The 12,730-nt window shown below is 40.6% G+C and overlaps 4 protein-coding genes across 6 annotated transcripts; 3 read left to right on the top strand and 1 right to left on the bottom strand.

Moving 5' to 3' along the window:
- The first annotated feature begins 155 nt into the window (after positions 1-155).
- On the top strand, positions 156-1,776 carry LOC137942503 (protein ALUMINUM SENSITIVE 3). Its single transcript, XM_068788189.1, has 3 exons — positions 156-512; positions 905-1,150; positions 1,258-1,776. The coding sequence occupies exons 1-3, from the start codon at positions 282-284 to the stop codon at positions 1,570-1,572; spliced, it is 792 nt and encodes a 263-aa protein (XP_068644290.1). The 5' UTR covers positions 156-281; the 3' UTR covers positions 1,573-1,776.
- A 290-nt stretch (positions 1,777-2,066) lies between these two features.
- Positions 2,067-4,852, top strand: LOC137942779 (uncharacterized). The gene is made up of 4 exons (XM_068788519.1): positions 2,067-2,422; positions 2,970-3,145; positions 4,133-4,331; positions 4,419-4,852. The coding sequence occupies exons 1-4, from the start codon at positions 2,350-2,352 to the stop codon at positions 4,646-4,648; spliced, it is 678 nt and encodes a 225-aa protein (XP_068644620.1). The 5' UTR covers positions 2,067-2,349; the 3' UTR covers positions 4,649-4,852.
- A 623-nt stretch (positions 4,853-5,475) lies between these two features.
- LOC137942502 (serine/arginine-rich splicing factor RS2Z33) lies at positions 5,476-9,094 on the top strand. 2 transcript variants are annotated; one of them, XM_068788187.1, is made up of 7 exons: positions 5,476-5,537; positions 6,707-6,820; positions 7,477-7,516; positions 7,646-7,741; positions 8,010-8,206; positions 8,290-8,385; positions 8,510-9,094. In XM_068788187.1, the coding sequence occupies exons 2-7, from the start codon at positions 6,714-6,716 to the stop codon at positions 8,931-8,933; spliced, it is 960 nt and encodes a 319-aa protein (XP_068644288.1). In that variant the 5' UTR covers positions 5,476-5,537; positions 6,707-6,713; the 3' UTR covers positions 8,934-9,094. The 2 variants fall into 2 exon arrangements, with proteins under 2 accessions (XP_068644288.1, XP_068644289.1); XM_068788188.1 differs by having other exon boundaries at positions 5,489-5,511.
- Positions 9,095-9,962: 868 nt separating this feature from the next.
- Positions 9,963-12,359, bottom strand: LOC137942501 (glycine-rich protein A3-like). Of its 2 annotated transcripts, none has more exons than XM_068788186.1 (3): positions 12,244-12,359; positions 10,564-11,086; positions 9,963-10,436 (listed from the first exon to the last, which is right to left on the bottom strand). In XM_068788186.1, exons 2-3 carry the CDS (start codon positions 10,826-10,828, stop codon positions 10,165-10,167), a joined length of 537 nt encoding a protein of 178 aa, XP_068644287.1. In that variant the 5' UTR covers positions 10,829-11,086; positions 12,244-12,359; the 3' UTR covers positions 9,963-10,164. The 2 variants fall into 2 exon arrangements, with proteins under 2 accessions (XP_068644287.1, XP_068644285.1); XM_068788184.1 differs by having other exon boundaries at positions 10,564-10,837; positions 12,244-12,358.
- Positions 12,360-12,730: the final 371 nt, after the last annotated feature.

The following is a 12,730-nucleotide window of genomic DNA, read 5'->3' as shown; positions in this document are numbered from 1 at the left end:
CACGTGTCAATCACCAGTTTTTGCCGTGCGAAAATTACTCTCCAAGTACACTACAGCCAAAAGCCGCCCTTTTCTATTGACGTACCGTACGTCCTAACTCGTCCTTCGCCTCCACGGGCAAGGTGGGAACCTGGAATACTTCGCTGAGAATAAACAAACAAATAAAACCTTCCCCAGATGCTCTTAATCGCTGACCAACTCTATTAGGGGAAGGCCCCTTCACTCCGGCTTCAAAAGTCCAAAATCTTCGCTCACTCTCACCGATTTGCTCCGCTTGAGCAATGGAGGAGTTCTGGATTGATTTCCTGAAGGGAATGCTCAAACCGGTGGCCGCCACATCCGTGGTTTTAATGGCGGTGGCTCTGTCCTTCTTTCAGGGCCTTGGGTTGGAGTGGGAGATGTTCTATGCCATCACTAGAGCGTTTCTACAACTATCGGTGATTGGGTTTGTGCTTCAATTCATCTTCAGTCAGAAGAATAGCGGGTGGATCCTGCTCGCCTACTTGTTTATGGTACGCTTGTATTTCCTCTCCCGTCTGTTTACTGTCGCCTGTCGCCTGTTTTTCTCCCGTCTGGAATATTTCCTTTCTTCCGACGAGGGAAGAAAGGAGGCTTTTTTTTTAATAATATTTGGTTATGTAATTTATAATATTATTATTAATATTAATTGTTGTTTTAAATAAGCTTCCTTTCAAGAAAGAGAACATTAATTGACAAATAAGGAGTGGAATTGGGGCTCCGTCCCTTTCTGCTATGTTCCATCCGACTGCTTACGAAGAACCGTGTAGTCTCGTAGAAACTTGCGCAGCAGAAATTCGGCTGCAATGACCAACATCTGGGATGCGGTCATCTGCTCCACTCACCGTATTCACCTCGTAGATTTTCTTCTATGGAATTACTGCAGGTCTCAATCGCCGGTTACACAGCAGGTCAACGAGCGAAACATGTTCCCAGAGGGAAATTAGTCGCAGGAGCATCCATTCTAGCCGGAACTTCGATTACCATTTTCATGCTTGTAGTCCTGAACGTTTTCCCTTTCACTCCACGGTTTATCATCCCTGTTGCAGGCATGATGGTTGGGAATGCGATGACTGTCACAGGTGTCGCCATGAAAAGGCTTCGAGACGACATAAAAATCCAGCAGAACCTGGTTCGTTCCATCTTCCGTCTTGAAAACGTCTCTTTTATATGGAATATTAACATTCCCACTTCAATGCGCATCAAATGTCTAAGCTACTGGTTTCAATCTATCCCCAGGTAGAAACGGCTTTGGCACTCGGAGCGACTCCCCGTCAAGCAACACTGCAACAGGTGAAAAGGGCTCTGATTATCGCACTGTCACCGGTAGTGGACAATGCGAAGACGGTTGGACTGATCTCTCTTCCGGGAGCAATGACTGGTCTTATAATGGGAGGTGCCTCGCCGCTGGAAGCGATTCAGTTGCAGATAGTGGTGATGAACATGCTTATCGGCGCATCAACTGTTAGTAGCATCACTTCGACTTATCTTTGTTGGCCTGCCTTCTTCACAAAAGCTTACCAGTTGGAGACGAAGGTCTTCTCGGCAGAGTAGTTAACACTGGATTACCATTTTCCCAACTACTTGTGCAGGTTTGAGGGTGAAACAGCCTGACGGCTGTTATGTGATAATCATATAGGATTGTATCATTCGATATTTTTCTATAATGTAGGCACCTTAGTTATCTTATGTAAAATCAACCTTGTAATGAACAAAAACGAGAACCAAATTTACCCATGTCAAAATTAATAATTTAAATTTTACTCTAATCATTAAACGCATCATTAAGTTGAAACACAATTAAGTCGTATGAACAGTGGAAGTGGGTTCAGAGTGGTTTTCTTCATTCAGTTGTATTGGTTTAGTACATGATGTTATCTAAAATCTTCTTACGAGCAACACGAGTAATCAAGCGAAATTACAGGGTGGGCGCCATTAAGCGGTCTTTCTAGAAAGGTTTCTGGTTCTTGTTAAAACGCTTAGGCGAGTTGGACTATTTCCAGGCGACCTGACGGTTCACGCTTTTTATATTCCCGATCGACGTTTGGTGACGTAAGCGGCAAGAGATTTCCGACCGATTCTCCAATTGCGTGCCTCACACAGAAGGGGTAAAAAAAAAGTGAATTTTATTGTCAAATAACGGTGGTTTCTGCTTTCTACAATCCAATTCTCCGAGGCGGTGGCAGAGCGCATCAGGTTATCAGGAGAGCGGAAAAGTAAAAAGAGAAAAATTCACGGAGTAACGTCTCTTTCTATTTTGGACGATTTGCCCGGAGTTTTGCCGCTTGTTGTAACAGCGCGTGGTCGTGGATTAGATCCGAGGCAAACGTTATGAGGGATTATTTTAATTCGCGTATTGCGTTCTGGGTTTTTCTTAGCTGGACTCTTCTCTGCTCCGTTCCTGGTAATTCCGGTTTTTCCGTTTTGAGATTTGCATTATTTTTTAATCGTTATTTGCATCTGTTTATGAGAATATGATTGGAGGCCATTTTCTTATGATTTGTTTTGATTATTTTCCGAATGTTGAATTTGTCTTCTGGGTGTGGGTTTGTATAACCTGCGATTGGATTTTTTGCCCTTGCGAGAAATGCTCTGGGTAGTTAATTCTGGATTTAATTCTCTCTAAGATGGCCTATGATCGTATCCGTCTTCAAAAGCTTTAACGAATTAAGTCAGAGGGAAAGAATTGGCTCAAAGTCATTTGTGGCATATTTTCGCAAGGGGGAGAGAGATGACTGGGAGTCCCCAAGGAAAAACAAGCGAGAGAGACTCTTCTCTGGACAGGATTGAGTTGAATAGCATCAATTTATCCAGTCTTATGAGACTGGTGTCATGCTGAAGGAGGGGAAAAAATGTTATAAAGATCTTTTGAATATGACTTCTTCAATGTATTTTGTAAAGAATAGCTCTTCTTTTCACCAAATAACACCTGGTACTTATTTCTCTTGCAGGAAGCTTTTCAGCCAGAGTTGTTACTCTTGACTCAATAGAGCTTTTTAACACCCATGAGTGGCTCTCTAGCCACCCACGAGTTTACTTTCATTGTCAAGAGGAGAACAAAACCGTTCTGCTGGATGTGAAGAAAAAAAACATTGTGTACACTTTCAAAGGTGCAGAGTCATGGCAGGTTTGTTTTTCTACAGCTCCACAAATTTGGTCTCATCTTTTGCATTCAAAGAAGGATATATTTCTAATTGTATTCAAATAAGATGAATAACAAATTGGGCATTGGGGTAAGTGAGTTCAGGGTTAAAACATCAGGTTCGTGCAACAAACAACCTCTCTTTTGTGGTATTCAAACCATTGGAGTCTCTCTTAAATATAGACCTACAGGTAGGACTAGATGCCATCTACGATTCCATCTGCTCTATGTTAGAATGGAAAAGCTTTTTTATAAGGGAGAATTTGAAGATTGGGGACATCACACCTCCATATGAAAGATGATAAATGTCCCTTCTTCTTTTAACTTAAACATGTCATTTCTTTTACTTGCTCTCGTTCCTCGTTAACATGCTCTCCGTGGATCTTAGATAGGGTTCAACTTTATATTAGTCGGTCGTGTGGATATTTTCTACATGTTTTTTTTTTTTTTTTTTTTTTTTTTTTTTTTTTGTTGTAGATGGTGAATTTTTCACTAAGGGAAAATGACTAAAGGAATTGCAAGAATGCATACAAAGGCTAACTCGAAGCCTGCCTCATAGGAGAAGAAATACTATGAATCAGCTTTCATTAAGGGGTAGTGAATATCCCTAAACATATTGATGAAGAGAGATCCTACTTCTACTTGAAGAATCTGCTATACAATTCTCATGTTGCAGAACATAGGATGAAGAAGCTTCAATAGAATTAAAAATCCCATAGATATCATCAAGCAGACTCGAAGGGGGCTTCCTGGTCCTCCAAGCAGAGAGCAAGAATAACTTTGTCGAAAAATCTGCGACCCATGCAAAAGAGAGACGATGAACTTGCTATTTTTAAAATCTTCAAGCTATTGATGACTTTCTTAAACTTATTTTGTCCAATGTGAACTTAAAAGAATTACTTGGACACCATAACCATTGCATTACTGACAACAGTTACCAACGAAATTCTAATCATTGTTGTTCTTTTGCAGCCTCTTACGGAGCTCCCTGATAATAAATGCAAGAGGTGCGGCTTCTATGAGGAGGACACTGTAAAATCAGACGACGTGTTTGATGAGTGGGAGCTTTGTCCTGATGAATTTGCAGGTCCTGATGGTAAATACGTACACTTTAGGGCGAAAGAATTCAATGCAACATTCTCATGTCCTGAGTGTGTACCTCGAGAACCTGGTAAGTGTGAACTGCATTTCTAGATGAACATCGTTTACTCTAAACTATCATTATTTGTAACTGTTTTTCTCCATCTACTCTTTGCAGGTCATGTTGAAAGTCCAAAGTCCAAGGAAGGTCCTCCTGTGAAAGGAACGCTTGTAGCTATAATCATTCTAGTGATTGTACTAGCTTCTGTGGTATCGTTTGCTGGTATGTTGGCTGCATACAGGTACTGGCAGAGAAGAAAAAGGGAACAAGACCAAGCACGCTTCTTAAAGCTATTTGAAGAGGGTGATGACATTGAAGACGAACTGAGTCTCGGGCATGAGATATAAACACCAGTTTTTGAACTCTCTTCCATGGTATTCTATCATTGCTACATGTATCCATGTACAGTCTGTGCATATCAGATTTTTTGTAGATCTTCCTTCCACTACTATAACCTCATATAAACCTTATTCAAAGTTCCAGATATATGAAAGAGTTATTCATGATAAACATCTGTTGCTGTATTGGTTTATTGGATTGGATTTATGCATTTTAATGCTTCTCCCATGGCCTTTTCTGCTGTTGGGTTCTCCTGATCTCAACCATGTCTGTTTCACATGGATGGTATTTGCCTTACCGAGGAAGAGCTAGCTTCCCTCTCAAAATTGAAGGGGATCTTCTGTTGATTTTGGTTCGGTTGGTGCAGCAAGGGGACTAGTCCTTCTTGGAGGCAACTTGAATGAGGCTCACCATCTGGTTGTCAAATGGGTTCACACTCTTTGGGTTTAATTATTATAGATCTCCTTCTATAAGCCAATAACTCTTCAACATATTTATAAGCCAAAAAAGACAATTTTTAAAGAATTAAGACGGTTCTTGTTGCTGAACCGGTTCAATGACCGGCCCTTGTCTTTACACGTGCCTTTTGATCCGGATAATGTTAACGGCTCACCAGCTCACCTCTTTTTAGGTGGGTCCACTCGAAGCTTCTCACCAACTTCTCACTTTTAGCTTCTGTCGCAAATATTAATGCTTGACACTTGCAGCATGCGCGGGCTTCCTACTCAGGCCGTTGGATCTTGGTCAGCTAATTACCTTCAAGACAATCTCAGTCGTCAAAGTCCGCCTCTTTAGCACTATATATATGACCAGTTCGTAACCCTCACACCCCCTTGGAAATTAGGGTTTTGTTCACTCCGGTGCATTTCAGGTGAGCGGTGGCTTCAGCTTCGTCAGGTGGGCGTTTTTTTTCCGAAAATGAATATTTTCTTTGTCATGGTGTTGGAAGGAATGTTCTTCTGTGGTTTGTAAAATGTTTCTTTTCAGAGATACCAAATTTAGGATCGGGATCTAGTTCCCTGGATGAAAACCCTTTTCTTTTAATTGTTTGTTTCGTTGTCTGTGGAAAATTATGATTTTAGTTTCTCCAATAGCGTGTGTTCGTTTTCTGTTGAATTTAAGGCGCATACCTGAAATTGGTTGTCCTGTCATGATTAAACAAAGGTTTTGTGCACTTAGGACTACTATTTTATATTTATTATGATGTTGCTCTTCGTTAGTTTAGGTTTGGATTCGCTGTCATTGCCTCTGCTGCGAATTAAATCGTTTTTCTTGTTCGAACTGTTTCTCGTTCTTCTAAACGTGGATCATTAGGAGGAGACATGCTATTCTGTTGGTGAAGTCTGGCGTTTCTTTTTTAGTTCTTGCGGTTGTGTTGACCTAGCTGAATCGTGTCTTATTCTTCAGCTTATCTGTATCTCTTTATTTTCATTTTTGCTCGAATCGTATTCATTTATGTGCTTTGCTGTAATGTTTACTCCGCCATAAAATGAAACATTGAGAAGTCTTTGGGAGCTATCATATTATTACTTACTGTATCAGTGTGGGATGACTTGGTTGTAAATTAATTAAGTCGAAGTGGTCTTTTAAGCTTCATGCTCAGTGGCCGCTAATTCTTTGTTTTATCAATTTATTGTTCAGCTTACATGTATATCTTTTTTATCAAGTTTTCAGTCATTATGTATTTTGGTGCTTTAATGTTGATGTTTACCCTACCATAGAACGAGACATTGAAAATTCATTTGGAGCTTACATTTTAGAACTGACTGTACCAATGTGGGACAACTTGGTGCTAAAGTTATTTACTTAAATCTATATAGCCCCTATAGCTTCACGCTCGGTGGCTGCCTATTCTTTACTCAATTGATCCTTTGTTCTTGTTCTTGTATCAACCAAGTGCCTTGTGTATTGCTAGTTCTGCATGGTTTTTACTGTTAAGTAATACATAACTACATCGAGTGTTATGCAAAGATCTTGGGTTTAAATGGACATTGGTGTTCTCCTTTATTTTCAACTGCAATGGTTGCTTCTATGTGTTATTTGATGTTATTTATGTTTGTCTGCAGAGTGAAAATGCCTCGCTATGATGATCGTTATGGCAGTACCCGGCTGTATGTTGGTCGGTTGTCTTCCCGCACTAGATCGCGTGATTTGGAAGATCTTTTCAGCAGATATGGAAGGTAATTAGTTATAATGAAGGATCTAATGATGTAGTTTGTTTATATCGTGTGTGAATATGGTAGGGTACAGACACATGCCTTAAGAGATGTATGCATGTGCATGCTTATCAATGATAATTGTTACAAATTTTAAGATAAATATCTCTGTTCTTCTCGTTCTTTGATTGATCAAGGTTAAAGTTGCAACTTTTAAATGCATATTGCATTGGTAGAAATAGGTTTCATTTTGTCCTTTGAGGCTTAGCCAGCGGTCAAGATCTGTTGTCATTCAGTAAGAGTTTGGGGTCTGTGACGTATTTAGGGTCCTTGCCAGGCTCCTTGTGCTTGGTTTTCTGTTTTTTTTTGCGTTATGAGTGTGAGAAGGTTGCACCGCCAAGTGGTCCAATGTTTAACTTGAATGATCTTGTTGAAGGTTTCTGGGCATTTGCCTGACCTGGAGGTCTATGGTGAGAGGTGATGCCCTTGGTGGAATTGGTGGCTATTGTTGCAGAATTTATAGGAGACTTTGGCGATTCTTTCTATAATTAAATGCGTGTTTTTATGGAAATGGCAACCATGACGAGTGGTGTTTAGTTCATCTGCTGAGGGGCGAAGTATCACACCCTTCACTACTTAAGACATGATGGCCTTACTGTTTGTGGCAACAATTTCCGCAGAGTACGAGATGTGGATTTGAAGCACGATTTCGCCTTCGTTGTATGTATCTCTTCAACCATTAACTGAATTTTGTTATATGCTCTAATGTCATGATGCATATTTGTCAAATTGGTTTGATCAAATATGAGTGCTTCGGTGCCATTGTTGGGTCCTTGCTGTCTTCCACAGGAATTTAGCGACCCTCGAGATGCGGATGATGCAAGATACAGCTTAAATGGCAGGGAATTAGGTGGCAGCCGCATCATTGTTGAATTTGCTAAAGGGGTAAATTTCTTTTCTTTAAGCCTTTGTAATTTTGCTGTGGTGTTTATATTTGCTTTTTGTGATGCGAACAGATGATTAGACATAGATGTAGAGTTGACAATGACTGATAACTATGAAAGAGAAGTTGGTGGGTCATCTCATAAAACATTTTACTGTTCTTCACTGGTTCTATCACTTTGGAGAAGTAGAGTGCCAGTCCATCAAATTATGTTATATATTTATGAGTCAATGCTGGATCTTAGGCATTCAGTTGTGATTGTGAATGCAGGGACCTCGTGGCCCTGGTGGTTCTCGAGAGTATCTTGGAAGAGGTCCTCCTCCTGGCTCTGGTCGCTGCTTTAACTGTGGTATTGATGGACACTGGGCTCGAGATTGTAAAGCTGGTGATTGGAAGAATAAATGTTATCGATGTGGTGAGAGAGGCCACATAGAGAGAAATTGCCAGAATAGTCCAAAGAGCCTCAAGTATGTGTTAACCTCTCTTGGGATTGCACTGTTTATTAAAGATTGTTTTTTCATCATTTTTAATTATGAATATTGTATTGCAGGCGTGCTCGAAGTTACTCTCGATCTCCTTCAAGATCACCTTCTCCTCGCCGTGGCAGAAGCCGCAGCAGGAGCTACAGCAGAAGCCGTAGTTACAGGTTTGTCATCGAAGGTTTTCTTTTGACAATTTCTACTTGGCAGGTTATGGTTGTTAGCTGTCTCATAAGTCAGTCCTTTGAAGTGTCTCGAAAGGGTTTGACGTTTGATCATCTGTTTTTCCAGCCAATCGAGATCCCCAGTACCAAGGAGAGATGGGCGTGGAGAGGAGCGGGAAGAAAAGAAGATGTCAAAGAGTCCCCAGTACAGCAGAAGTCCTAATGCCAGGAGTCCACCCGCTTCCAAGGGTAGGCAGCGCAGCCCAACACCAGAGGATAATAGCCCCAGAAGGCGGAAGGCTAGCTCTCCAATGGAGGAGGTTGCTGGTAGGCGTGATGGGTCTGAATATAGTGAAAGCCCTAGGGACAACAGCCGGAGTCCTGTCAACCATGAGAGGGAGGGTAGCCTAAATGGGAAGCGATACATGAGTCAGAGCCCGGAGGCTAATGGCCGGAGCCCTAGTCCCAGAGAGGAAAGGAGCCCTGTGGCTGATGATGATAATCAAGGATCTCCAAGAGGCAGCGAGTCTCCTGCCAGCGGCCAGAACTGAAGTGCGAAAACTTGTTTCAATAGTGAACTTTGATAATATGAACTAACTCTTATTAGTGTTGCTTGACATTTGTTATATTGTGATGCTACCTGCTATCTCAAGAACTAGTACTAATGGTGTTTCTATGCCAAGACTCTGTTCGAACAGAGTGGTTTAAACAATCTTTCAAAGCAACGATTTGTTCGGTGAAAATATTTTAGTAGTAAGCTTCATTAGGTGAATGGTTTTATGTTTTGCGGGTGAAAAAATTTTAGTAGAAGAATGCAGGTTAGCTTAATTAGGTGGTTAGTACAGAAGATGTAAAATGCAGCGAGTGTATTGATTGTATCAGTGGAGACTGTTTGGTCTCCAAGATTAGTATAAAATAATTGTCTTGAGGAGACCAGGTTGGTTCTCTGGGTATTTAAACAGTCCTGAATTATTCAATTGTTTAAAGTGTTATTTAATAAATTCAAAATTTTAATGTATTATTTGATGTAAATTTATAAATTAATTAATGCATTTATAAAGAATGACTCCTTTATGTATAAATAACTATTTCATATTTAATAATGAGTGCGAATATAAAAAGTTCGTTATTAATGTTTTAATGTAATTTAAATATTTCAAAATTAAAAATGTTATTCTTGATTAATGGCTTTAAGCATTTAGGATAAATGGAGAATAATAGCAGCTATTAAGGAATGGTAGTGGTGTGTTGTTCCGTGCAAAGGAATTTTTGACTACTCGAGTAGTAAATTGCCTCAACAAAATGACACAAACCACACCTCGATAGACGTGAATTCGTATCGGATAGACGATTGGACCCCCAAACTGGCACGAGGGCAGTTATCACGATCAGATTGGCCTCTAACATTTGAGTACCACGTTTTTGGTTGATTCAACCAGTAAAAATTAGCCTGGGTTAGACTAGCCTCTCCTCCTTTCTCCCCCATCGAAAGTAAAGCATAGACAGGAAATCTCATCTGTCCATAGCGGAGGAGGGAAGGGGAAGACTCGCCGACAGGTTAACGCAGTTTTAGCATACCATGGACCAAATCGATCTGGCTAACCAAATTTTTATTCCATCGAGAGCGATGCTAAATAATTGTTTATTTAGGTAAGCCTGAAAACTGGTTCACTTCATGACATTAACGAAACCGTAAAATAAGTATGTAGAAGAGCAAGATACTCCCAAATCAGCCGTGCAAGCTAAACGTACCGATAAAGAGTCAGTAACAACATAGCATCATCACTTCCACTTCCTGAACTTGCCGCCGAACTTCTTGTGCTTGCCACCGCCGTGCTTTCCACGCTTGAATTTACCATGCTTATGCTTTCCACCTTGCTTGAATTTCCCATGGCCGTATAAGCCCTGGGATCCATAAGCTCCATGTCCTCCGTATGCTCCGTGTCCTCCGTGTGCTCCGTGTGCACCCTGTGCAAGATGGTGACCCCCTAAAGCTGCTGCAGCAGCGGCAGCTCCACCAGCTAGCATCCCCATTCCAGACGACCCATGCCCACCTGTACATAACAATATCACATAATCAGGACAAACTTATAAAAAAACATACGCATTGCACTTCAACCAATAATCAAGAGGTACGAAAATACAAGCAATCAAATCAAACATCAAATTACTAATAGCTACCTTGATGTTGGCCTGGATAACCAGCTGGTGGATATCCTTGAGGAGGGTACCCCGCAGGTGGATAACCTTGTGGGGGGTATCCTTGAGGAGGGTATCCTTGTGGAGGGTATCCTTGTGGAGGATAGCCATGGGAACCATATGCGCCGGGTGGTGGTTGGTGGCCGCCTTGGTGTGAATAGGCTCCTGCAAGCCCATGTGCTAAGTTTGACATGAGGCCTTTGTCACTGGAGTCTCCCTCCTGATGCTTGTCCTTGCCTCCGCCCATTTCAGTTTACTGGAGAGAACAATCAAAGAGAACTCGGTCCAAATAGTCCAACAAATTGAATACAGTCACGAGCTCATAAGGAGACGACAAAAAGAGATATAGAAGGTTGCTCCATTTTTTTAGCAAGCTCCTCTTGAAACTTGAAACATAGTCAAACTAGTTAAAAGAGATATAAAGCCTCAGTTCATATTCGTGTGCAATGCAAAAACATACAGAGACAAAGTCTCCACTTCCAAGTCAATTCTTTGTTAAGACTCACTGCAAGGTAAACACTTAAATAATCTTCGTAAAACATTCAAAAAGAAAAAAGTCATGAAATATTAAATGTGTCATTAAGTAGACTCAATCAAATAGAGGACAAATATAAGGTTTCAGCATAATAAAAGCTCACAGTTTAAAAAAATAAAAATTCTTTCAACATAATTAACTAAAATCACAAAAATACTAGTGCAGAAACTCCCATCCCAAATAATGCCCATTAGATAAAATGGTCCTACCCAAACTGCGGCCACTCTTCTACTTATATGAGCATAAAGTCGTATGAGAAAAAGAAAGATATATAAGCATAAAATTAAGCACATAAGCAAACACAGGTCCTTCAATAAAATAAGTGCAAAGAAAAAATTTCTAGAGACAGCAACTGTAACATAATCATTTGCGAAAGCAATTACATTATCCTTATTTTCTTAGAAATTTTTTCAAGAAAAAATCTCCAGCATCAATCTTCACCGCCTACCCGATCCCAAACTAGTACACTAAAATCCCTGATACTAAGGAACAAAATTAGATGAATATTTTTGAATAACATAATTTCAATCAAAGTTTGGAACCATCAGCAAATAAACAAGTGACCGTCAGCGCGGCTAGAGACGCAAGAGGATAGCTCCAAATTTGGATCATCAAAGTTCTTCCATTTTTCAGCAGACATATCATAGACTTTCAAAGAATTGTACGCGTTAAAATCATTCAAATCTAAGATGCCGATTTCACAATAAAAATTTAACCACCACTTTGCTTTTCTCAGCAGAAACGCAAAGAAACATATGAATATTCCTCATTAGAATCAGAGATCGCCTTGAAAGGTGCAACAGAGGATCCTTTCAGAGAAGAAACAGAAGCAAACAAATCATCAAACAAATAGACAAAACACAAATAAGTTAACCAACTAAATCAAAAAAAAAATTCTATCAATGTCAGATTTGAACCAATATCGAGAACAAACACCAGATCAAGACACATTAAACTTTGACCCAGAACGATAAAATTCGCATAGCTTCCAGACGAAACAAATAATCAAAATATGAGACCATCAGAATATAATTCCCTTCCGCCCAAAATTCAACAAAAAGAGAATAAAAATGTCAGAGATCAACAGAACAAACGCAGGAAAACTTTGAACAGAGGAGAACGATCACCTGAAGAACTCGTATGAAAAAACTGGGTAAGCTTCGTTGGCGCGCGGTTCCCGGTCAAGATTATAATTTATAACAGTGGAGAGAAACAAGATGACACTCGAAGGCGGATATGTGCTGTCCTTAAATCAACGGCTGCTATTTCAAGTTGTTCGCGTTCGCCGAGTCTCCGCGCATTATAACCGTCGACGAGCGAAGAAATATCTCATATATCTGAGACTTTCGGTTAGAAGCGTAACAGACGCTTCATTATTGGGATGGCCTGGTGGAACCCACTAGCTGAAACGCGCAAAGCATCCTTGAGGTTCGGGCTCGACACGGGTTGATGAGCGGCTGTCGACACGCCTCTCTTATGACACGTGGAGCATTCATGAATCGAGTAGTGTGCGGAGCGGGTCCCACATAGACCTCTCGGTGACGAATATGATCTCCTTAAAGAGCGGCGAATCTCGATAGGCGAGGTCACTCTGTACCGTTGATGATGGACGCG

Source organism: Aristolochia californica, unplaced genomic scaffold (genome assembly GCF_029961685.1).
Source record: "Aristolochia californica isolate CCGP_79_NKW_82.1479 unplaced genomic scaffold, dmAriCali1.0.hap1 SCAF_10, whole genome shotgun sequence".
NCBI lineage: Eukaryota > Viridiplantae > Streptophyta > Magnoliopsida > Piperales > Aristolochiaceae > Aristolochia > Aristolochia californica.
This window is presented reverse-complemented; position numbering and strand designations above follow the sequence as displayed.